Source organism: Haliotis asinina, chromosome 7 (genome assembly GCF_037392515.1).
Source record: "Haliotis asinina isolate JCU_RB_2024 chromosome 7, JCU_Hal_asi_v2, whole genome shotgun sequence".
Taxonomy (NCBI): Eukaryota; Metazoa; Mollusca; class Gastropoda; order Lepetellida; family Haliotidae; genus Haliotis; species Haliotis asinina.
Window position 1 is genome coordinate 38,683,783 of NC_090286.1, and position 23,929 is coordinate 38,707,711.

The 23,929-nt window shown below is 38.2% G+C and overlaps 2 protein-coding genes across 5 annotated transcripts in view; both read right to left on the minus strand.

Annotated features, from left to right (window-relative positions):
* LOC137290600 (hippocampus abundant transcript 1 protein-like) overlaps positions 1–9,597 on the minus strand; it is a 49,264-nt gene extending 39,667 nt beyond the window's left edge. Inside the window, exon 1 of one of the 4 annotated variants that reach the window (XM_067821649.1) lies at positions 9,422–9,597. In XM_067821649.1, coding sequence (XP_067677750.1) covers positions 9,422–9,496 — 75 coding nt within the window. In that variant the 5' untranslated portion in view covers positions 9,497–9,597. The remainder of the gene's footprint in view (positions 1–9,421) is intronic. The other 3 variants (XM_067821648.1, XM_067821651.1, XM_067821650.1) reach the window with 3 other exon arrangements.
* Positions 9,598–15,678: 6,081 nt separating this feature from the next.
* LOC137291985 (mutS protein homolog 5-like) overlaps positions 15,679–23,929 on the minus strand; it is a 61,464-nt gene continuing 53,213 nt past the window's right edge. Inside the window, exons 25-27 of the mRNA XM_067823537.1 lie at positions 21,854–21,991; positions 18,793–18,866; positions 15,679–17,120 (exon numbers count right to left, since the gene is read on the minus strand). Coding sequence (XP_067679638.1) covers positions 17,015–17,120; positions 18,793–18,866; positions 21,854–21,991 — 318 coding nt within the window. The 3' untranslated portion in view covers positions 15,679–17,014. The remainder of the gene's footprint in view (positions 17,121–18,792; positions 18,867–21,853; positions 21,992–23,929) is intronic.

Sequence of the window (23,929 nt, forward strand, 5' to 3'; positions counted from 1 at the left end):
ACAGTTTTATTGGTACATCAGTTTAGCAGGTTCATAATTTCCACAATACAGATAACAATACTCTGGTAATTTAAATCGCAATGTTTATCATGAGTGTGAAAGTAATATTGCTACAACACATTCAAAATGCTGAAGGAACTCTAAAAGACCAAGTGAATTCCTTTATATGCTGAAATACACTTTGTCCAATTATCCATGTTCTGGGTAAGGGAGGGAGTTCAGTTTCATGCATACTCAGCAATATTCCAGATATATGGCGGTGGTCTGCAATATTTCAGTCTGGATCAGACAATCCAGTGATCATCAGCATGAACATCAATCTGCACAATGGGGAACTGATGACGCATCAAACAAGTCTGTGAGCCTGACAACCTAATCCTGTTAGTCACCTCTTACGATAAGCATTGGTTCCTAAAGGCCAATTTCTAAACCGGACATTCATGTGTGTCCAGGTGTTGTCATCATCATTATAGTGGCACAGGTAAGCTTCGTATCTGCATAAATTACACAGATATTTATGCGAAAACAACTCTATTCTCATTAAGTCTGTGGCGTAAAAGTATGGGTTTTTTTTAAACTAATGCTCAATTAAAATGATCCTGCATGTGTAGACACAAAATAGATAAAAACAGATCATCATCATCTTATTTTGTTTGAGAAATCATCTTCATGTAATGTAATGCTTCTGATTGTGTCGGAACTGAAAATTTACAATCACATAATATACTGTGATAATTGAACCTTCAATACCCATCCCTAAATATGACTTATAATAGTAAAATTACTACATGTATTTGTTACAATACATTAACAAAGATGAGACAGGCTTCAGGTATATACAAAGAGCAGCATTAGTACTGAGAAGAGTGAACAATTGAGGCTTATTAGCATGATTAGATAACAAAGGATCAGAAAAGCTGCCATTTTTCTTCCGTAATCACTTTCTCATCACTGAGTAAAATGCCCATGCTGATGCTGTGGGCATAAATACAAACAAATTACCAAATAATAGCTACTAATACACAATGAAGCATGCTGCATTTTGTATCACTGACCTCATGTAACAGAACCATTCTGAATCAATATATCATTTCAGTCATCAGGAAAAGGGCACATGTCAAAGCAGCAGGAAATGTCTGGATTATTAGATACAAAGGTTAATAGTGTGAGCACTAGAAAATCTGAATTCACTGAGAAGTTTGAAAACTGTCACTATTCCAACACCTGGCTCTAAAATTTCAATTGCTGAGGCATCAATTGGTTGAGAGAAAATAACTGAATGTTGAAGGGTTTTGAACTGCTGTTATATTATTATTATCATTATTATGTAGCATATGGTACATGTAGATGGTACTGGTTCACAACCAGCTGATCGCTACTATCTCCATCATATCAACTGAGTACAACTAATAACCTTGCTAAAAAGGGTATATCCGTTATTCAGGTCTACTCTGTACTGTATATATATGACATATGACATACGTTGCATTTGACCACTTTCTAAAAAAAAACTGGCACTTACTCTGTACTGCAGCTATCACTCTTGTTGGATGGTGTATACCAAAACATGTCATCATAATATACATATAATAAAGATGTTGTCATCATACCTTTCTACATTATTTATCAACTTCAATAATACCAACAAACGGATAAAACAGCATAGTTCTCCTTGTAAATACCTGTCCAAATACTGACCACAACATTATGAAATATTGTCCATAAGATGCCACTTCTTAAAATCCATTTTACACACAAGAATTTGTACAACAGGAGATGCCCAATGTGTGACAATATGACTCGCAATATCGGGGCAAATGATTAGAAAACTGAGTTCACCTCCTGAAGAGTTTCCAAGGATAATAATCTCCAACAAACACTGGATAAGTACAACACCTATTAACAACTCATGGTTGGCATGTATGTGCATGAGCCAGCCAGAGAGTACAGGTGTGATTCTTTGTACTTCATGGTGATGCTGACTGGCTGCTCGCTGTGTCAACACACGATGCACTAACGAGGATGTGTGTATCCGGCAACAGACTGTGTATCAGTTCTGTTCATGTTTTAGATCTCTCACTGAAACTGGTAGGATGTAGACTAGTCAGTACAGGTGGCAGGTCTGGGTGAGATGAGATGAAGAAGGACTTAATGTCATGCTTTAGGATATTTCGTTCATACGACATTGTGTATGTGTGTGTATTCATGGTACAGTGAGATACGAGGCCACAGTTAACATGAATATCCCACTCAGACACATACTGACTCCAAGTTGACCAGTCCTTGTTATATCCATTAATGCCTAGTTCCAGACAGGAACCACATTTTCACATCTGTTGGTATAACACAGCCACGAATCAAACTCACGACATTCCAATCTCTGGGCAGGTGCTCTAACCACTGCACCATGGAAGCCGTGGTGTCAGGTCAGAGTGAACCTGACATATCAGACTAGGTGTTACCACTTTCACTTCCTACTTCTCCTGCATACAAACCATCTAACAGTGAGAATAGTCACCACGTTCATTGAGAAATGATTTGATGCTTTACTTATCACTGAATTCAAAAACCAATAACTGAATCAATAAATAAAATTACACTGACTGAGAACCACTATGATCACTGGTAAGTGGTATGTAAGTGAAAATGGTTTTACACTGCTTTGAGAAATATTTAGCAATTTGAACATGGCACACCAAAACAGAACTTCTCTCCGAGTACTCTTGAGGGGAGTAAGCATGGTTGTAGCAACATTCCAGCGATATTATGGTGGGGACATTATACTGACTGATCGATCATGGTTTTACACTGCTTTCAGCAATACTCCACCAATGTCACTGCAGGGGACAGCAGAAATGGGCTTCACACATTGTACCCATGTGAGAATCAAACCTGGGTCTTTGGATTGACATGTGGACTCTTTAACCTGATCCCCCCCAGGGACTCAAGAAATGAGCCCCTAACGTAGTTCCTTATGTCGAGAATCAAAACCAGGTCTTCGGCATGACAAGCAAACACTTAAGCCACAAAGCTACCCTATCCCTTCTTATGAAGTTTCATGCAGAAATTTCAATTTCACACAATCATTATAACAATGTTGAACGTCATCAAATTACATGTTAACCTGATATCAACCAAAATGAATGTCATTCATTCATAGCACATTCAGATAACTCTATTTACCCAGTCATGCTGGGCCAGATTAATTACAGCAATATGGTTCTTCAATCATCATCATTGCCAAATGTCAAAGTATAAGGGCCCACTACTACTTACTGCTAATGATGGTATTTTTTATGAAAGAGAATTCAGCATACAAATGCAAGCATTATAATGATTCGATGTATTCTTGTACAGACAGTTAATCATCAATGCTGTACTGATGATCATGTATCTACAGTCACTATCTGTCTCCTTCTGATATGTTATAATATCTATTACTTGCCATGTTGGGTGAATCAAGGACAGATAATGACACTGATTATGTGTCGTGTCTTTCTATAAAATTGCCATACTGCCTGCTGTGTTGTGGTATCATATATGGATCACAATTAACCAGATTTGAGAGTATTGTCAACTAACCTGTTTCGATCAGCCATACTGAGGGCTAATTATTGAGTTATAATGAAAACTGAGAAGTTAATAGTCATTCATATAGCTAATTTGTCAGCACTGGTTTCATGTGAAAGTTACATCTAAAGCATGTCATCATTCTGAGTGAGTGAGTGTGTGAGTGAGTGACTTTTTGGTTTGACACTGCTTTTATCAATATTCCAGTAATATCCCATAGCGGGGGTACACCAGAAATGGGCTTCACACAATGTGCCTATGTGGAGAATCAATCCTCTGGTCTTCAGCATTATGAGCAAACACTTTAATCACTAGGCTACTCCACCACCACCTATCATTCTGAATTGTAGGGCCCTCGTTGAGGTGAAATACATAGAATAAAAGAGTAGAATCATTTCTCTGAAATATGTTTAACAACAAAAGAAATACAACTCTGGCTTTTGGTCAAGTTTTTAAACAGAAGACATAAACATGAACACTTACTTTTACGAGATTTCATCTTCTGAAAATTGCGTTTCTTTTGCTGTTCAGTATATATCTCAGGTCTTGAAGCTTCATTTACACTTTAGTTTTATGATGTACTGGAACAATTATGTTCACTACTGTGCACCATACATGGCTGTTCTTGCATGTTAGCCCTGTTTGTACCAACCAATCAGGTCTTTGAAAACACAACGTCACTTGAGTGCAGTAACAGTTTACAGACAAGGAAATTAAGATTACACCTTTCACCAAGGACTGTTTTCCTACCGGAATACTATATGATATAAATAGCTGAAATCTATTGTTAAACACCTACCATTATGGTATGAGCAATGATTTAAAATTTTCTTCTTTCCATCCATAAATATTAGCAATGTCACCTTAACCACTGTTAACTTTCAAGAAACAGGACACAAAATCATATAAAGATACATACCCTATAGAAGATAGAATAATATTTTCCAAATTCTGATCCAGAGTTGCTCAATCAAAGGTTGATCCTGATGGGTCATTAGAATTCTAGAGCAAACTCATACTTCATTGAACTTAACACATTACACTTCTCATGAGCATAGTTTGTTAGAACTTGAGTCTGGACTACATCTAGTCTCAAACCGTTAAGTTGTTCAGTTATATGTAATCAAATATCACATGGCATCCTTGAGATTTTCAGACCTACAACAGGAGCATTGAGACCCGCCCACTATAACAGACTTGCTGGGCATGTATGATATATATTTGTTTCAGTGCCAGTGAGACAAGCTATGGATTTTGCCACAGAACAGTGCGAGTACTGAGTAATGTTAATCACATACTGTGACACAGACCTGGAATAGCCAAGAAAATTAAATACAGTAAAATACAGTTAATAATTAAAGAATTTGATACATTACTTACAACAGCATTTTCAGAATGTCTCATTTTTGTTGTGGCAACTTCTGAAAATAATGTCAACACCTACAGCATTGCACATTTAATCTTGACACAGCTAAGATTTATACTAGTACAATTCTCATTGATTTATTTAAATACTGTTGATCTTGATAATGGACAACATGATCGTAACACACTTACAAACCATGCCCTTTACAGTCCTATACCCCTGGCTCCAATATACACAGCCAGTAAACATCAAATATTCACCATGCTCAACGGCAAAAACAAATAAATATGCCCCGGATACCAAGCAATACTTGTAATAAATGAACAGAACCAATGAAAACACTGCACCATTGACACAAGTCTACAAGGAGTCATGTCGGCACCTATCCCTGACGTCAGAGCGTTTGTCCATCACTTGCCACTGCCGGACGTCCCAGAGGGTATTGATTGTCAGGAATGATCTGAGATAATTTCCATACTGTCCAAACACCACCAGAAGAAATCACCAGAGGAAATCACAGACATTATTTGATATGTCAGGAATGGTGGGGAAAATTTCAGAGTTAGAAAAGCTTCTCATTGTCTCGCAGAAAATAGAACAAGTAATACAAGTAAAATGTTGTGAGAGAAGCACATTGATGCTGCATTACCATACAGTTAGCAGCATAACTGCTGAATCAGGAGTCTGTGATAAAATCAGTGAGTGGTTGACAGCATGAGCATTGATGCAGATGATCCATGTCATCAGGAAAGAAGCTCCAACAAACATTCACAAAAATGAATCTTACATAATAATCTTGAACCAATCAGCAGATGGTGCAACCCAGAAACAGTAACACAAGTGCAAGCTGACAAAGAGATGAAACAAAAGGTTTATGGAGAAAGTTATGGGGTCTTGCAACATGGATAGCAGTACCCACGAAACTGAACTGGTTGCCATAAATACGCTCAATGCCATTTACACATCAACAACCCTTAGCCTCTAAATGTTAAAGTCTGGACCAGGCAAGCCAGTTTTTGATATAATAAGCAGGTCATGTGTACATGTCATAAGTCTCCAAAATACCACAAGTCGCTGTGTGTGATAAGTCACAGCTGGGGACAAATCCTAAGCCAAAAATGGAAGTACAAAAGTACAAAGTCTTTGACCTTAGCTTACAAATGTAATCAGGGCATTCACAAGTGGAATGCTAAGAAAAGCAAGTTTATTGGATGTTAACTTCTTTGTTGTGAATAACACGTTTCAGAGTATAAGCTGATGAAGGAGCAAGCATCATTCACAATTAGGGGTGACTTTTGAGGTATAGTGACTATTGAGGTATAGTGACTATTGCAATAGCAATAGACTATTGATACCTACTATTGCAATAATTATTGTAATAGTTCTAAACTAACACGTTTTTCACATTTCAGATCTAACATGTACTTTGAAATAAAAGCAAATGCACTTCTTGTTCATTTTAGTTTTAATGAATGGCCTTCAAGCAAATCCACCACCAATTTCCATGAAACATGTCTTTTTGTCACCATTTTAGATAAACGTCACAACAATAGAACATAGAAGGTGGCCTCTGTTGCAGTGGTTTTGTACGACGATGATCAAAAGCTTAGAATAAGAAACACTGAACTACAAACTGAACACAAGTTAGGTTGATTTTTCATCCTACATTGCAGTAAAAGATTAATTCACTTTGGTCATACTGTCAAACATATTCTCCAGAGTCAAGTAGACAGCTAAAATTATCTTGATGACCAGTAAGAATTTTTTTAAAAAATTCACTTTAAACATTGCATCACCAAATAAAGGAAACGATAATCAAAATTTAGGACAAATATTTCTAACATTCAGCGAGAAACCACCTTTCCTGATATGCACCCCTAAGTCATTATCAAGAAGTAATGACTGCAACATCTTCACTACACATCAAGGAAACAAAATGTTTATACCATGCCATCATCCTGATAATTTCACCATCAGCTGATCATGTTAACAAATGTTAACCATATTAACGCTAGTATCAATACTAGGCCTGATGAAAGGATCTGTTAATCAAAATCCATAAACATTTCAGTACCTAGATTTCGCTCAAAGTCATGTCTGGCTTTGTCCAATTAAAATCATCAATTAGAAGGAATTCTGTAACAAGTTAAAAACCTCCAGTGCAGGATGTTTAGCAATGTCCACAACATGTCTGAATATACTGACAGACCAACATGACATATATCAGGTCCTATGCATAACATACTGAATCTAGGCTCATCTTTCTCTGGGACAGATATGAATCTATTGGTCTTATTTATTCTGTTGCATGTTTGATCAGTGTCTCCACTAACTTTTCAAACTGGTGCTACAGTGTACTGACAGCAACGAATTTTTTCAGTACGTTGCAATGCCAGTCATCATTAACCACTTCACTCTCTTCTTATCACTATGAGAGGTTGAATCTTCTCACCATCATTGTAATTACTAATGTCACCAGTTGCTTCCTCCCTTTCATTAGCCTCACGTTTCAGCTTGAGACCTACTAAAAAAATGTGACAGAGTCGTCTGCTTTCGAGTTCACATTTGAAATGTGCTTTGAAAGCCAGTCGTTACCACTCGTATCTTTCCATCAAACAGGAAGGACACAAGTTCTTGTGAATCGCTTTCTCACTATCTCAACCAATCAGAATCATGGAACATCCGAATGTTAAGGTTACTTTGGTGACTTCTATACATAGATCAGAGGGATTACCATTATTTTTTTTCCATGGTGAAGACCCAAAGGTTAGAAGAAATTTTATTGCTCAGCACGTTCTTAACGTATGATTACCACCACTAGTCTAATAGCCAACTAACTTACATCATTTGAGATTACCAATACAGGGCACATTTTGTCGGTAAAATACTGGTAATTGTAAACAGAACACTGCTGACATGGTCAAGAGGTCAGTTATTGACATGATTGAATTATATCTCTTGTCGCATTTTGCTGATCACTTTCTATTGAAAACGTTAAATTCAATTTGCCCTAACTTGCTAAACATGTTAAAAAAAGGCACGGTGCAAACAGTACATTGGAATACATTATAAAAATAAATGCCATCCATCTAATTTTACAACACAGAAAATGGATATCAAGAATTTCTTCTGCTGACAGAAAATTCAATGAGTGAATACCTTTGAGAAAATACATCCAAAGCTACGTTTTTATGCAGAAAATAATTTCAACAGTGACACTACTGACACTTGATCATGATTATAAAGTCAGAACTTGTTGAAACAAGCAGTACTCATGGTAACATTAGGGATTTCATTTATTTAGCATGCATAAACCTATTTGTAAACCTAATGGCATCCTGATCACCTGGACAAAAACAAATGTGGAATGTTCTTGTGTGAACAATAGTTTGAATGCAGTTGTAAGTTGTATGTGTTGACACTTCTAGTTGACACATTCTTAGCATTCAACAAACTGGTTGTGAAGATGACAAAACAACAAAATTATAATACACTCATTAAACATTTAAAAGAGCATGAATGACATGACAGATCTGGCCCTGTTTGGTTTGTCAATACAAACAATTCTCAGACTAACATTTCAGCTATATACTATGCTTATGCAATGTGGGCATACAGGATATTCCATGGTCACGCAGTAATGTCATGGATGATATAAAACATTAATGACTGGGGTTCGGCACCCAGTACGACTATGATCCTTGGGGTTAAGGTTGGCATCCTTTACGATCCTTTGGGTTAGAGTTTGGGGTTAGGGTTAGGGTTAGGGTTAGGGCCTGTGGTTAGGGTCAGGTACCCTTGCTGATCTTGAGGAAGCGCTCTGCATAAAGTGCAGTACTCCCTAAAAATGATTCAAAAATCACTTCACCATGTTCACTGTGAGCATGTTAGTGAATGTGGTATTCCAGCTCCTGGAAATGGTGTAAAACTTAACTTAATCATGTTACATTTATATCAAACATAATCTAAATAATGTGAACACTTGTTTTCTAACATTTTAAAGTATTTAACATGTTTAAATGTGAACATCAGTATGTATATTCATGTTCAAATGACTCATCATGCTCATGGTATATCTCAGAAACTATTTTCATCAAATTATTTAAACAAGAAAAATACAGACATACCAAACATAATCATGGACGTGGTGACGAATTTGAGAACAACATGAGGACCACGAATCTTTGTATTCTTACCATTTCTACAATAAACATGCTCGGCAGAATAACACACCTATATTCATGAAATGATGCAATTTCGAAATGAATATGACCGAATCGGTAATACAAACTCGTGACATATTTATTTGTGTTTTTTTACAACTAATAGTAATTAACGAGTACAGTACATTGGTTGTGATACACCGTATGGACGACAACGTCAGTCTTTGAATCTCAAAATGACAACCCGGTTTCACATTCAGAAACCAGGTTGGCGACACACATTCATATGACAACACATTCAAAACAAAAATGATAATCATACCGAAGAGCCTTCTTTGTAGCTCCTCTTCGACCACAGTATATTTCCAACCACTCTTTTTCTTTTCTTTCCCAACATCACGACGACATTTCTCACTACAATATTATCAAGCCATTATCTCTGTGATTCGTGCCATATAATTTGGCCTTGACCTTCGCCTATCGCCACTTCATCACCGCACAGAATAATATTATTTTGCTAAAGTAAATAAATTTCCCAGGTAGACACCAAAATTGACATAGAAATAATACATCTGTCGTTTTCAGTTTTGAAAGATTATATCTCCACAGCATAAAAATTCCGAGTGGAGAAGTATGGAGTCGGTTATACACGTCTGTATTGAGTGGTTTATCGAGGCTAGATGGTGCGAGCCTTTCATTGCATTTATTTGGGGACTGTGTCAACACGTAGACGCCTTTTAACAATTATCGACATTGATTGGTCATTATTGGAGTCAAATAATGCTTAAGTGTTGACTGAAATTAAGACCTCTATTCACTACCAACGTAATTTGGGCTGGAAATATTAATTACTGATCGTTTTCATATTTCAGCTATTGATGTTTCGACAGCAGCCCAAGTGTCGTGGAGGACGAATGTCTTTGGTTGTGTTGCACACGCAATAAGATTAGGAAGAGAGCAGAAAAAGCGCATGGTCTAGATACGTGACTTAATCTTGGTATATGCATACAAGGAGATCTATACTTTCTATGAATAGGAGTCTAAATGTTATCAAACATCCCACATATTCATACACATTATTTATTTCGATGATATTTTGTTCAGAGAAAAGAAAAAACGAACGATCTTTTGGTTTAGCACACAAAACATATTTGTTCAATGGATATTCTGGGAAAGTATGTTTGGGCTCCTTAAATTAGGGTTGCGTCTTTGAAACTGACAGAAAACATTATTTATCTCCAACACAGAACCCAGTGTTCGACTTTTATGCGGATGGACAGAGTAGAGTAGACGTCTTCTACCAGGTATCAGGTTATCATGCCATGCCTTATGTATGTAGTGTTCATAATAATATATTTAAATTCCTTACTAAAAGGGTTTTCTTTAATGTATCACAGGGTATGGTCAATTAAAAAGAACTATTTTTTATTGAGATTACGTTGGTGATTTTAAAGACAGCGGTGGCCATTTTGAAAACACCACAAGGCATAATATCAGAATCCCTTTGAGATGAGCCTTCATTTGATACGTCACATGTAATAATTATTGACAAAATATCCGTTTGCATTATCCATGTCAGCGACCACCCGATCCCCTTGGTCGCCTAGCTCTTACAACAAACATAGTCGCCTTTTATGCAGCTGAAATAAAGAGGCCTACATTGTATCTGCATGTATTGTAAAACCGGGACAGTAATAACATCACGGTGTTTGGTCGCCTTGTGGTTAAAGCATGTCAAGCTGAAGAACCCGGTTCGATTCCCCATGTGGGTAGGATGTGGGAAACCTTTTTTGTGTGGTATTACTGGAGTATTGCTATTAACGGTGTAACGCCAAACTCAGTCAACATTCAAGAGGTATACTGAGCTATTTCAGACTGTTAAGTACAGGAGACCCGAGGGCAGCAGCTGCTGTATTTATAGATCCTGGAAATTAAACTGTGTTCTAACTGTAGCGGTGGTCCGTTTTTGGAACAACTGCAATTCAGTCTTTGTAACACATGACTATGGAACATATCTTCGAAGTTATCAGGGCTGGGAAGCATGTTTTATTTTTAGAAAACTCTCTTCTTTTATTGAAAATGACTGAACATTTCATGAAGACTCCACGAATATATCAGTCATCACTTTAAAGTTAGAAAGTTGCATCATGATATACTTGTCTGCAATTCACAACTTGAATAGGAAAATCTGAAAAATGTCGGTAACCAATTTTCTTCGATTACTGTCCGTTGGTAATGAAGCAATCATCAGTTGCGAGATTTCAACCAATTCCCAATACCATTTTCGTGGACACCATTGAAGATCCGGGTTAGACTGACCCATGCTTGTCGTAAGAGGGGACTAACGGGATCGGTTGGTCGGACTTGCTGACTTTGTTGATTCATGTCATCGGTTCCCTAATTGCGCAGATCGATGCTAATGCAGATGATCTCTAACTTCTCTGGACCAGATTCGATTATTTACAGACCGCCGCTATATAGCTGGACTATTGCTGAATGCGGCGTACAACTGAACTCACACACTCACTATTACCTGGAAATAAAGCTACCTCTGTTCCGTCTGCATGGAAATATGGAATACTATTTGTACAACACAATGTCCAAGTAGCCAATCACAGTCACGTCCCACACGTATAATACCTGCTAATCTTGAGTTGGATAAGCTCTTACAAGCTGTCCTACGGTTTTAACCGACTTACCAATCGGCAAACCCCTATTCCTACTGACGTCCCAATATTATGTTATAAGCTGTTTAACAACGGGAATGTCTGCCACGAGTAGAAACGTATTGATAAACACTGGGTGATCGAAATAGGTAAACTGTACATGTCGATCAAGAGCAGACTCGTATGTTCGTGTGTGTTTGGGAAGGATTAGACGCAGCAAAACCGAATTAAACATGCTCTAGTATTCGAGGTGGAGATCCATTGTCATTAAACTACTATTATTTACTCAGACTGGCCCCATGAATTAATTTGATAGAGTAATTACAGGAAACATTCTCTCAAAGTCATTATATATGGTTAAATCCCAGTGCCTGTAAGAATGAATGTAGCGTTCATGGACCAGAGTGAGAGTGAGTGAGTGAGTGAGTTATGTTTAATGCAGCTTTGGACAATACCCCAGTTGCAACAGGGCGTATCAAGAACGTGAATCGTGTTAAAGAGCAATAGTTTAAACGATAATTTCTAAAAAAAAATAAATAAATAAATGACAGACTGGGGTCCTTAGTCCGCCTATCTAGACTTGCCTCTCCGAGGAATAGAATTACTATACACCCATTGGTTCAGCATTCAGCACAGCCGTGGACTAATTAGGAGCCTAATCGCAAAGAACAAGGATTCGATTCCGGGATCACTGGGTTCTGGTACATCAACTCTGCACAGCTGACTGCGGAACTTATGACAAGACCAACCGTGTCTCCTATGCATGGATGAAATCCCACCCGGTTTCCATGGTGTTGATGTAGGGCCTGTTCAAATCGAAATGACGACAGCTTCGGACCACTCTTATTTTATCAATACCTTGATCAAAAACCTTTACGTTTATGTTTACTGTTGTAAGGCTAGTCAAACGCGTTTGCGGCGATATGTCGCTGGTATTCACAGAGCTACTAAACTAAGGAATATATACACGGACTAACTCGAAACGGATTACATCCCAGTCTTAAAGTTAGTAAAGAAAAAAACCACCAAAACGATATTTTGACATGGAACGCAACACAATACATCACGCAGAGGTAATCATTAGTACTGTACAAAAGATAATACGTAAAAAAGATTCTTGAGGGGCAGCTGCCATTCCCCATGTGGAATGTATGAAGGACAAGCTGAAGAGCATGGCCAGCGATGTGAAATGAAATGTAAGCAAAGTGATTAAGTTTAAATGTGATTGGTTATGGGTTACTTTGCAACTCACTGTCACTCAATTTCATTTCCTAAAAATGTCGGAAGCGCACATAGAATATCCAAAACCTGTCCGCAAATCGCCCGCGACAACACTCATATGGAACAAGGAGAGCCTGTAAGTGAACAAACGCATGTGCGTACATGTTACTCTCTCGCCGTCCAATGCATTATCCCCCATAAAAAAAATCATATGAAACACGTTTTCACTCGTAACAAGCATCTAGTAGAGTGGGACGAGTCTTCAGGCGTCTTGTAGAGTGGGACGAGTCTTCTTGGAGGCTATGGAAAGTGGGGAATGGTGACGAATGGACAAACTTTCCAAGGCTGATCGCTCTAAAAATAACAATTACATTTATCATTTACAACACAGTAGCAGTGGTCAGACACTTAGGCAACACACACGTATTGCGAGATATTAAACGCTTGTTATCTTTAACATATCTTTGTACAATATCTTTGTACAATACGTAAGTCAAGTGGTTTATCAAAATTAATACGCTTGCAGAATAATATTATTCAATTATTTATACAAGTCTACGAATCACCGCGTCTACGAACTGGTTCAGTCTACGAAAACACTGCCTTCTATCTTTAACCCCCTTCAACATCGCAGACGGGATCATATGAAGCGTCCGTAAAATCTGCTGCTTCATCACATGAAATTCCCCTTTCTATCTCTTTGTCCCAATAATATATATGAGAAAGGACGTTATGCTGACTTACACTCCACAGCTATCAGTGAACCAGCGGTACAGAATATGAAAATAAAGCAACAATATGTTGTAACACTGCGTTGGCATCAATGAGGGGTTTTCATTACATGTGTACTATATATGCTATGATGGTTAAGGATATTATCAAGGGGAAATGACCTGACAGATACATATTTGGATGGGGTATTGGCCGGGTGGGGAAATGGTTGGCGAGGAATTTACTTTGTGTGGAAAAAGACTGTATTCCTGGGAGAACAGTGTGAACAATGACACCAGCCTGTTTGTGGTTGGAGAGGTGAAAACAGTGACATGGATCTGACAAAATGCCCTGTTATGACATACAAATGCATTGTTTTATGTTTATGTTCTACAAAAGATGATTCCATAAGCGTACAATTGCAATCTCTACCAGTAGGACCAGATGTGAGCTTCTACTGGTGGAGATTGTGATTTTATAGGTTATTCTATGTAATCAGAGGGACTGATTGCAATCTCAAGTAGTAGGATCTGAGATTCTACCAGAAGAGATTCCACTTCAATCTTTACTAGCAGGATCAGATTGGAGCCTCTACTGGTAGAGACTGTGATTGTACAGGTTCTTCTACATAAACAGAGTAACTCCGATTACAATCTCTACTAGTAGGATCAATGATTCTAAAAGTAGAGACTCCGATTACAATTTCTACACTGACATATCAGCATCTTTGCAGTTTTTAAATCTTTGACACTTGAAATACCTTGTAAATATTATTTTTTTTGGCTTTGTCATTAAAGGCATGGTGTGGTGAATTGTCCACGTTGGGTATTGTTCATGTGCAGTAAGGTCCTGCCCAAAGGTGTGTAGATACATCATATAGCTTGAAAATTGTTAAGTGCACCAAACAATCATGTGAGATGGTTATCAATAGTTGTCACGGATTCCTTGTATAATTTAAGGTTCAATTTAGTTTTTTCTGTGATTTTCCACTGCAGAAAAGCACTGATATGTTCAAACTCCAGGAATACAGTCAGTGCAGTACAGAAGTCAGCTAAAATGTCTGAAGTATCAAATTGTTGACCTCAACCACTTCACTGTCATGCCATGAATAATTCATTGGTTCTCACCAGACCCCGATTTCTTGAACCAAACTTAAATCTCAGTTTTCTTGAACCAAACTTAAATCTCAGTTTTGACTTAAGTTTGAGTTTTTAATCAAATCTGAGTAAATACGGGAAAATTCATTTCCCAGAATGAACTGAAATCAATATTAAACGCAAACACAGTAGACAATTTGAGTTTGGTGGATAGATTAATTAAGTATTTATGTTGTTGTTTTCTTTTTATTTTAAAATACTGTTGAGTTAAAATTCAGTTGTTTCATTTGGTCAAACTCAGTTTCAAATTTGAGTAAAAACTTAAGTTTGTTTTGAGAAATCAGGGCCTGGGGAGATACTGCTGTGTACAATTTTTACACCAAAATTACACTAGTGTCATACCGTTAGACAAATGACATCATAATAGCTATTGCCTCTGTTGCATGGCTCTTGACCTTGCCCGCGGAAAGCTGAGAGTCAGCACACTGTAGGCAATTTCGCCACAGTTTCTACCAATTTATGTTGGAGCATTATATGAAGAATACTAAACTGGCTTTCATGAAACACCATTTTTACTAAACTCATGAAAGATTTAGTCTCAAACTCACTTTCGCTAGTTTGAGACCAAATAAAAATGGTATTACACGGAAGTTGTTTCAGTATCTTCAATGTCTCATGCACGAAGGACTGGGATGGTTAAATTCATAAATTATATTGCCATAAAAGTTAAGGGTCTAGTATGTGAGAAAAATCATTAATTTCTGTAATTTGCGTCCTCTGCGATTCTCTTCTCACTAACTTTCTTCCTTAAATTTTCTTCCTAAAAATTAGTGAAATCTGCAAGATTTTCATCTTGGAAACTGTACAAACACATTCATGTAACACATTTTTCAATTATTTATTCAACAAAAGATCTACATGATCTATCATGTAAAAAAACAATATTTGGCACAGTATATATCACTATTTAACTGTATACAAATGCCGGACTTGAAGAAGAATGTGTCTAACACAGGATACCATTCAACATATGGTAGGGATATTCAGAGGAATGCCAGGAGGTGACAATGTATCACTGACGACTCAGAGATGACTACAGTATTCACTATGTATGTGGAAGGAGCAGACAAATTAAATTTTCAGCATCATTTCAAGGAACGTCCATTATCACTATGCATCATTTCCTAAAACTATCCATTGAGTCTGCCTGTCAAACACTCAACTTTCTTTAAATTGACACAACTCACATTTCACACTTCTGCTATAAACCAATTAGCACTACTGCACTGTAAATAATGAATATCAGTGTTATGCATTTACACCTTTTATGATAAAATGTGATGTTGTCCCTCTTTTTCTATGAAAAGGTACCTGCATACAATTAACAATAGTAGTAGAGCAGGATGTTAAATAGTCAACAATATCTGTCCTCGTGTCTGAACTAGTGCTGACAGTTGAATCTAAAATGTCATATTCACAGAAGATCACGCATCCCCTGGCAGTAGATTAGGGATGCCATGATGCAGTAATATAACGATGCATCAATACTTCTAAGGACGATACAATTATTGATACATTCAAAACTGTAAAGATATTTAGTTTTGTAAGAATCCATTTAAAATGTTTATGTATCATTTACATTTTGCAATTGTATCATGTTGTTTAATGTTATGAAAGTTATAAATGGTTATTTTTCAAGCACAAACATGGGATATCAGAACTTTTCAATCTCTGAGAATTTAAAATGTTGATCTTTTCATGGACCCAAAATGTGAAATAATGATGTTCAAATGTAACTAAATGTATCCAATAATGTCATGAAAATAGGTATCTTGATACATATCAAATTATAACATGGGTATTGTGATATGTATCAATTCATGAAACTTACGTATCGTGACATCCCTACAATACACCACTTTGTGCTTTCTGGGATCAACCCTCCTACATATTAGTTTCCTGCAGTCATATCATTTGTTGCATTGACAAGCCCCAAACATGTGCTTGATACATTCATTCTAGAGCTGATTATCTACAGGCTGCTGTCATGACTACTGAAAAATTGCTGACTACATCTAAATCTAGCTCTTCAGTCACATGAAACTCAGATATTTCCTACAATATGATGTCTCTGTTTGAAGATCTGAGAGGTATATATACAAGAATCTGATTTGAATAAGACTGAAGTTTGCACATCTTGATCATGACAGAACTGGATGGTCAGTGCTTGCCCTTGCTGACCGGTAGGATGAAGTCTTTCAGGAAGGACTGGAGATCATCAGTCTTCATGTCCAGCTGCAGGAAGCGGGTCACCATCCTCTCACATCTAAACACCAGTCAAAACACAGTACAATGCCAGATCAACAATCAGCCATATGTAGTACAGTCAGAGAAATGTGCTGCATACTGTATAAGCTTAGGTGGTCTGTCATACAGACCCTCAAAGAAATGCTTCCAGGCACAGGCAAACTGGAGTGCCAATAGAGTTGTCAAACAGAGAAAAAAATTACCAGTCTTGCTTCGGTGTGAAGCAATATTTGTAATGTCAAAGTAAAACATTGTCACCATGAAAGGTGACATTTCCTCACAGGGTTCTCACTCAGATTTCCAGCCTCATATTAAAAAGTACTCATGTACAACATGTTTCATTCAACATTTAAAGCCCCATTCATGGCATATCAAATCCTTTATCTCCTTTATCCCTACTAGCTTCAGGTTTAACATGAGTAATAAAGAAATAAATTGCCCAAGACAAAACATGCAAGTCTAGAAGTTTAGATTTCCACAGTTCAGGCTGAAGATGAGGAAAAGTGTTTTGCTGCTTTTTCATTATATTTTATGACTCTTGGTTCTGAACAGTTTTTCCTTCTTTTGTTTCTAAATGTTAAAAGTGTTACAAGAGTGTATTTGACGTGATTTCAGTTGTTATTAATCATTATTACTGTAGTTGTAATTGGGTCATAATATTTAAGGTTTTAGCGTTAGTTATAAAGGGCCACATTTCCTACAGAGAATTATTTCAGCGGCACGCCTCTAAGGTAGTACTTTGGAGTTACCTCCCTTTGACAAACATAAACACGAGCTCTCCACGTTAGTGGCGATGGTTTAAGTGCTCGAAAGTTCTGTATATCGCAGTATGTATAAATGCTAGTTGCCGTGTTGACACGGACACAGACACATTTACTGGAGTTTACATCATCAATATCTGTCATCATAGCCACTGCCTGACCGCTTGCTGTGTTACATTCTGCATAACTGTTTCTGGTTATGATTTTGGTGAGTTTGTGAATTATTTTTTGTGACCCATTGCCTTAGATTTTGTCTCATTTCTATTTTACTTGAAATCAGTATTGTGAAACTGATATGTGACTTTGTATAACTTGGTCTCCTTGCTTAATAATACAATTTTTGAATGTTTTAGACTTGTCTTTGTTCTGTTTTGCTGGTTCACTGGGGATTTCTTACACCTTTTGTCATGGCAAAATTTTTAACCGTAACAAAAGATTCGTCAAAATTTTAGGGCACAGCTTTACAAACATAAAACAACATTATAACCTGTAGCACACTTCGCAAGACAACACCTCTATGACAACAAAGTGAAAATCACTTAGTCTACAACATTCTCTCTATGATCTACCTCAGAAGCAAATTTCCCCATTTCATCTGCAATCCACCAAATTACTGAGTCTCACCAAGTACCACTCTCTCATGAAATTACATTAATGGGGAACTATTATATCTCAATTATCACATGGATGAGATAGTCGATGGTCTTTCCTAATTAAAATCAAACACCATAACAAGAGCTAGCCTCTACCAGAATATCTGTCATCACCTTTTGAGCTGGTGGGGTGGGGTAGCCTAAATTGTTCGCTCATCACACCAAAGGCCCTGGTTTGATTCCCCACATGGGTACATTAAGCCCATTTTTGGTGTCCTTCACATGCTGTTGTGTAATATTGCTGTAAAAAGGTGGCAAAAAAAACATATTCACTCACCTCTTGAGTTGTGATGTTGTATCCTCAGTATCCAGTCGGTGTACAGGGCGGCATTCTCGCAGCAGAGTTGACACCTGAAGTAGTGCATAGAATACATATAGAGGAAGTGAGAATCAGAGGTTTGTTTTCCATGAAGTTGCATATAAATATTGATGCAAAAAGCCATTATATCATTTCTTAGTGTTATATGTGCCAAAGAGAAGGTAAGGTTGTACAAGGCTGTGTATTATAGAAATTATCAAACTAATGCAAGATAATGTGATACAGGTATCTGCATGTCGATACATACTAAGATATACTGAGAGCGAAGTCTTTGACAGTGACTACCACTGATTTTATGAGCAGATTCTATTTTCTAACAACATAAATCAATAACATTATGTGAAATTCAGCTTTCTCAGTTGCATCCACAGTGTGAGAACATATACTGCCATGTCTTAAAAGTTCTTTCAATTTAAAAACAAATAATCATTTCATATATGAATTTCTGTGTAGATTTTAGGATGAATGAGACAAGTAACAACAAAACTTGTCAGTTATGTCTAAATCTAATATGAAATGGTAATATTACATCATGATTCCTTGTTGAAAGTCAAAGTGGCTAATTTCTGTCTTCCACAAAATGTAGGACATATGGGCTAGTGTTTGGGGAAGAGAGGGACAGTGTTCATTTTTCATGTTCTGTGACTGTGAAGATACATGCCCTCTCCATAGTGTTGTTGACAGGATAGAGTTCAAAACCTATGCATTCTACCTTAATTTGTGATATGAAACACCAAAGAGATGAAGGCTGGCTGATTTTACAAGTGTGTGAAATGATCAGTTAGTACAGAGTGCCTGCATTACATGTATTGGTAAATACTGAGCTCAGCATGAAGATTTGGTGATGTTCTGAATAACTGCATCACATTAATTTGGCTATCAGCTCTAAGTGTTATGGCATTCTTGTGACATAGCTAGAACTGCTACAGACAGGGGGGATCAGATGGCAGGCTTCACGAATTAGCATCAGGCTATCAGACAAATCGGACCAATCGCAGATTCGCCAACAGTCCGATTTAAGTCTACAACCTGCCAACCCCTGTTAGTGTCAGACTGTATATTTCACAATGCCTTCAACTGATGTTGTCATATGTGACATGTCACATATGTTGGCTATTTACAAATTTTATGCTTATTCATAATTTCAATGCCAATTACAAAAAATTTTTAACATCTGAAATGTGTGTTTAATTTTTATTCTATGTGTCCTGTGAATTTTCTGTGGGTCAGACAGACATCTGCAATGTGCAGGACCCAATGCCCTGTTACTTTGAAACATTCATGAACACTGAGATGGACCCCTCTGGAGACAGGGAACAGGACATGGAGAGAGGGCAGAGACACTAGATATGTTAGTTACACAGCACCATGCATGTGCGGATCCAGGAATTTTTTCAAGAAGGCAGGAGTTCAGATGCCCCTATGCCCTTGGCTCTTAAAAATCTTCAAATAGGTCTCAAGTCATTTTCAGAAGGGGGGGGGGGGGGGGGTCAACCCCACCTGAACACCCCCCACCAAGGTGACTATATGCAGTATATTTAAAATGTCAAAGTCTATTTTTCATACTGTTTGTATCGAGGCATTTGAAAGTGTGAACACTGAGAACAGGTTGTAAACTATGAATCATGTTACAATGAATCAGACTGTTGTTTGCAATTTACGTAAACAATACCATGACTTGGCAATGTCGCAGTTTACATTAGAACAGGCTTGGGAAGAAAGCAAAACAATTACTTGAAAAATAGAATCAGAGGATAACAAATCCGCACACACATTTGAAAGAACAAATTATCTAACAGTTATTTTAAGTCCAAACAGATGAGAGAATTTCTATCTAATCTACCCATCTGTCTATATATGAGAGTAGTTATTGAGCTATCAAAACAATAACATGGAATTGGGATTCTTAACTTAGCACTTTCATGTCAGGTACACACCAATACCAAAGTCAAAGGACAAAATACAAATTTGAAAAATCCCTAAAAGCAAGATTCAGAAATTGACACCACTCTCTTGACTGCATTTTTAATTACACAAGAATTATGGCTGGATTATAACTCCATGGCTGGGAGTTATGTTTCATGAACTAACTGTCGAAATGAACAAAATGATTTTCATTTAAAGAATTGTAACACTGTTTCCATTTTTTGAAATTCCATCTAGGCATCTGTGTCCTGAAAGTAGCTACCACATTTGGCTTCCCTATCTACAATTGAAGGGTGATATGACACAATTTATGGGCAGTATTGGGAAAAGAGCAAGGTGTATCACAGGACTATTTATTTAGAAGATCAGCCACCAAAGGTTCACATACACACACACCCTTTTTGAAACTTCCTGGATCTGCCTATGACGCTCATCATGGTATATGAGGTAAAACTGCAGTTCCAGTAATAAGGGCACTCCTGGGCACCAAGGAAACAAAATAATCCACAGTTCACATGAAAAAAATATTTGTGAAAGTGATATGACACGTGACCTACATCTAACCATTATTGTTTCTGTCAGTAACAAATAGAAGTACACAGACACAGCAGAGCCTGCTTATTTACAACTGATTCATAATTTAGCAATAAGGATATTGAGACCCATGAAGATCTAGGTAACAAATGCTTCTTGCAAGAGGCGACTAATGGGACATACCAAATGGGTAGGTGGGTGATCATGCTGTAATAAGTGAGTGAGTGAGTGAGTGAGTGAGTGAGTGAGTGAGTGAGTGAGTGAGTGAGTGAGTGAGTGAGTGAGTGAGTGAGTGAGTGAGTGAGTGAGTGAGTGAGTGAGTGGAGCTTTGCACTGCCTTTAGCAATATTCCACCAGCATCACAGTGGAGGGCACATGAATGGGCTTCAGACATTGTGCCCATATGAAGAATCAAACCCAGGTCTGCAGCATGACAAGCGAACACCTTAACCGCTAGGCTATCCCACTGCACTGGAATACCGTTGAGTGCGGCATTACACAATCAACCAACCAGCCAAAATACATTGGGCAGACATGAGGATACAAGTATTTGGTCCACCTGAGTTCCTCTGTTCACCACATCCTGCGGCAATCCTGCCTGTGCTGCAATGTGACTGGCATAGCTAGAAGTAGTGTGACCTTCAACAATCTGGTACAGGAACACAAGCTCCTTGCCATTGTGTAATGTGTCTAGTGTCTGAAAGAACAAAAATGTCAGATAACACAAGATATCGCTGGATGTAGAGTGTCCTTCAACAATCTGGTAAATGAACAAAAGCCCCTCACCAGTGTGTAATGTGTTTAGTGTCTGAAAGAACAAAAATACCTGAAAGCACAAGACATTACTGAATGTAGTGTATCCCTAAAAAATTTGGTACAAGAACACCACCTCACCACAGGGGCTATTTGCTATTTTATCTAAAGAAGTATTATTGATTATGACACAAAATCTTTGTCTCGTGAGTACAGAAAGGGCCATCATATGTTTTCTTTTAAAATTCGAACAAACCTGTAGAGGTTGCAGATTCTTTGAATAGAGTCCTCCTTGGGGTACTTATAAGCATTTAAATGTTCTTTAAATTCTCGCGACAGTTGTAACTATATTTTTTCAATAAAATATATACAAAACAAAAAACATCGTTTTTGTCTTGTGAGACCACCCCTACAGGGCCCCTGGCCCCGTGACAGCCAAGAGCAGGTAACTCTTCAGACTATAGCCTCCAGCAAAACACTTCCGTTTTGTAAGCAATACAGACAGAATGTGGGGAGGTGGGTGGCCTTACCCCAAGGAGGACTCTATTCAAAGAATCTGCAACCTCTACAGGTTTGTTCGATTCTTTTTCATAGAGATCCTCCTTGGGGTACTTATAAGCATAAGACAGACTCCAAAAGACTGATCTTAGGGAGAGGCATTCTGTCTGCTCATAAACCTGACATAAGATGATAACCTTTATTACGTTTAACTGAAAGTAACAAGGAATCAAACTTACCTGGTCACGTGACCTTCTATGCCTTGCGGTGGGGGTGTGGACCAGGGCCAGGCTATTACACGGTCTAACTCTACATTTCTATGAGAAAGTCGTAGGGTGCTTATAAAAAATGACCCCCCCCCCCCCCCCTTTTTTTCGAGTCGAGACAGGCGACCGATATATCAGGGTCCATTTTCGTGCACTGGCTAAGATGCTAGGGAAGGACTGAAACAGTCTAGACCGGTAAAGCAAAAAATACCACCACCATAACAGAGCCCATCACCGGGATAAAAGATGGAAAGTATACAGTAAGACACCACCAGCAGTCTACTTGTTGCAGCTACAATGTCAAATGATCGTTCGTCAAATGATCGTTCGTCAAATGCAAGGGTAGCTCAATTGGCTAGGGCACTCGTGCCCTGCCCACTGGTGAGAACTGACTGGCCAAACCGAGCACACTCGCTTGACAGTCTGTCTAACTGATAATGACGGATGAACGTGCTCAGTCGGCTCCAAATAGCCGCGGAGCAGATCTCCTCAATGGGCAAGGCAGACGCATATGCCTTAGACGTCGCCACAGCCCTAACCGAATGAGCTTTCAAACCCTCAGGGGCGTACGACCTTTTGATGTGTATCCCATACAAATGGCAGAGACAAGCCACCTAGATATGGTCTGCTTGTTCGCCAGAAGGCCAGCCTTGCCGCCACCATAACAGCAGAACAATTGATCATTCTTCCTAATGTCTTTTGTTCGTTTGATATAAGCCTTAAGGGTCTTACGGACATCTAAAGAGAGGTACGGACGTCTTACGGACGTCGAAGAGAGGTACCGGGCGGCGAAGGCTGCGTGAAAGCAGGAAGCTCAATAGGCGCCGTAACGTGAAAGGTGCTATCTCTCTTAGGACGGTAAGTATCTGGCAATCGAATGCTCACTCTGTCTTTGTGAAACACCGTTAATTCAGGGTTGGCGGACATAGCGTGTATGTCGCCTACCCGCCTGCCAGAGGTTACTGCCACAAGAAAAGCAGTCTTCCATGTCAACAGCTGGAGGGACAGAGCCGACAGGTTGTGAAAAAGGGGACCGGACAGCCAATCAAGAACGACTGGCAAGTCCCACGGGGGACTAATCCGCCGGCCGGCCGGCCGGATTCTGTCCACGTCTGCAA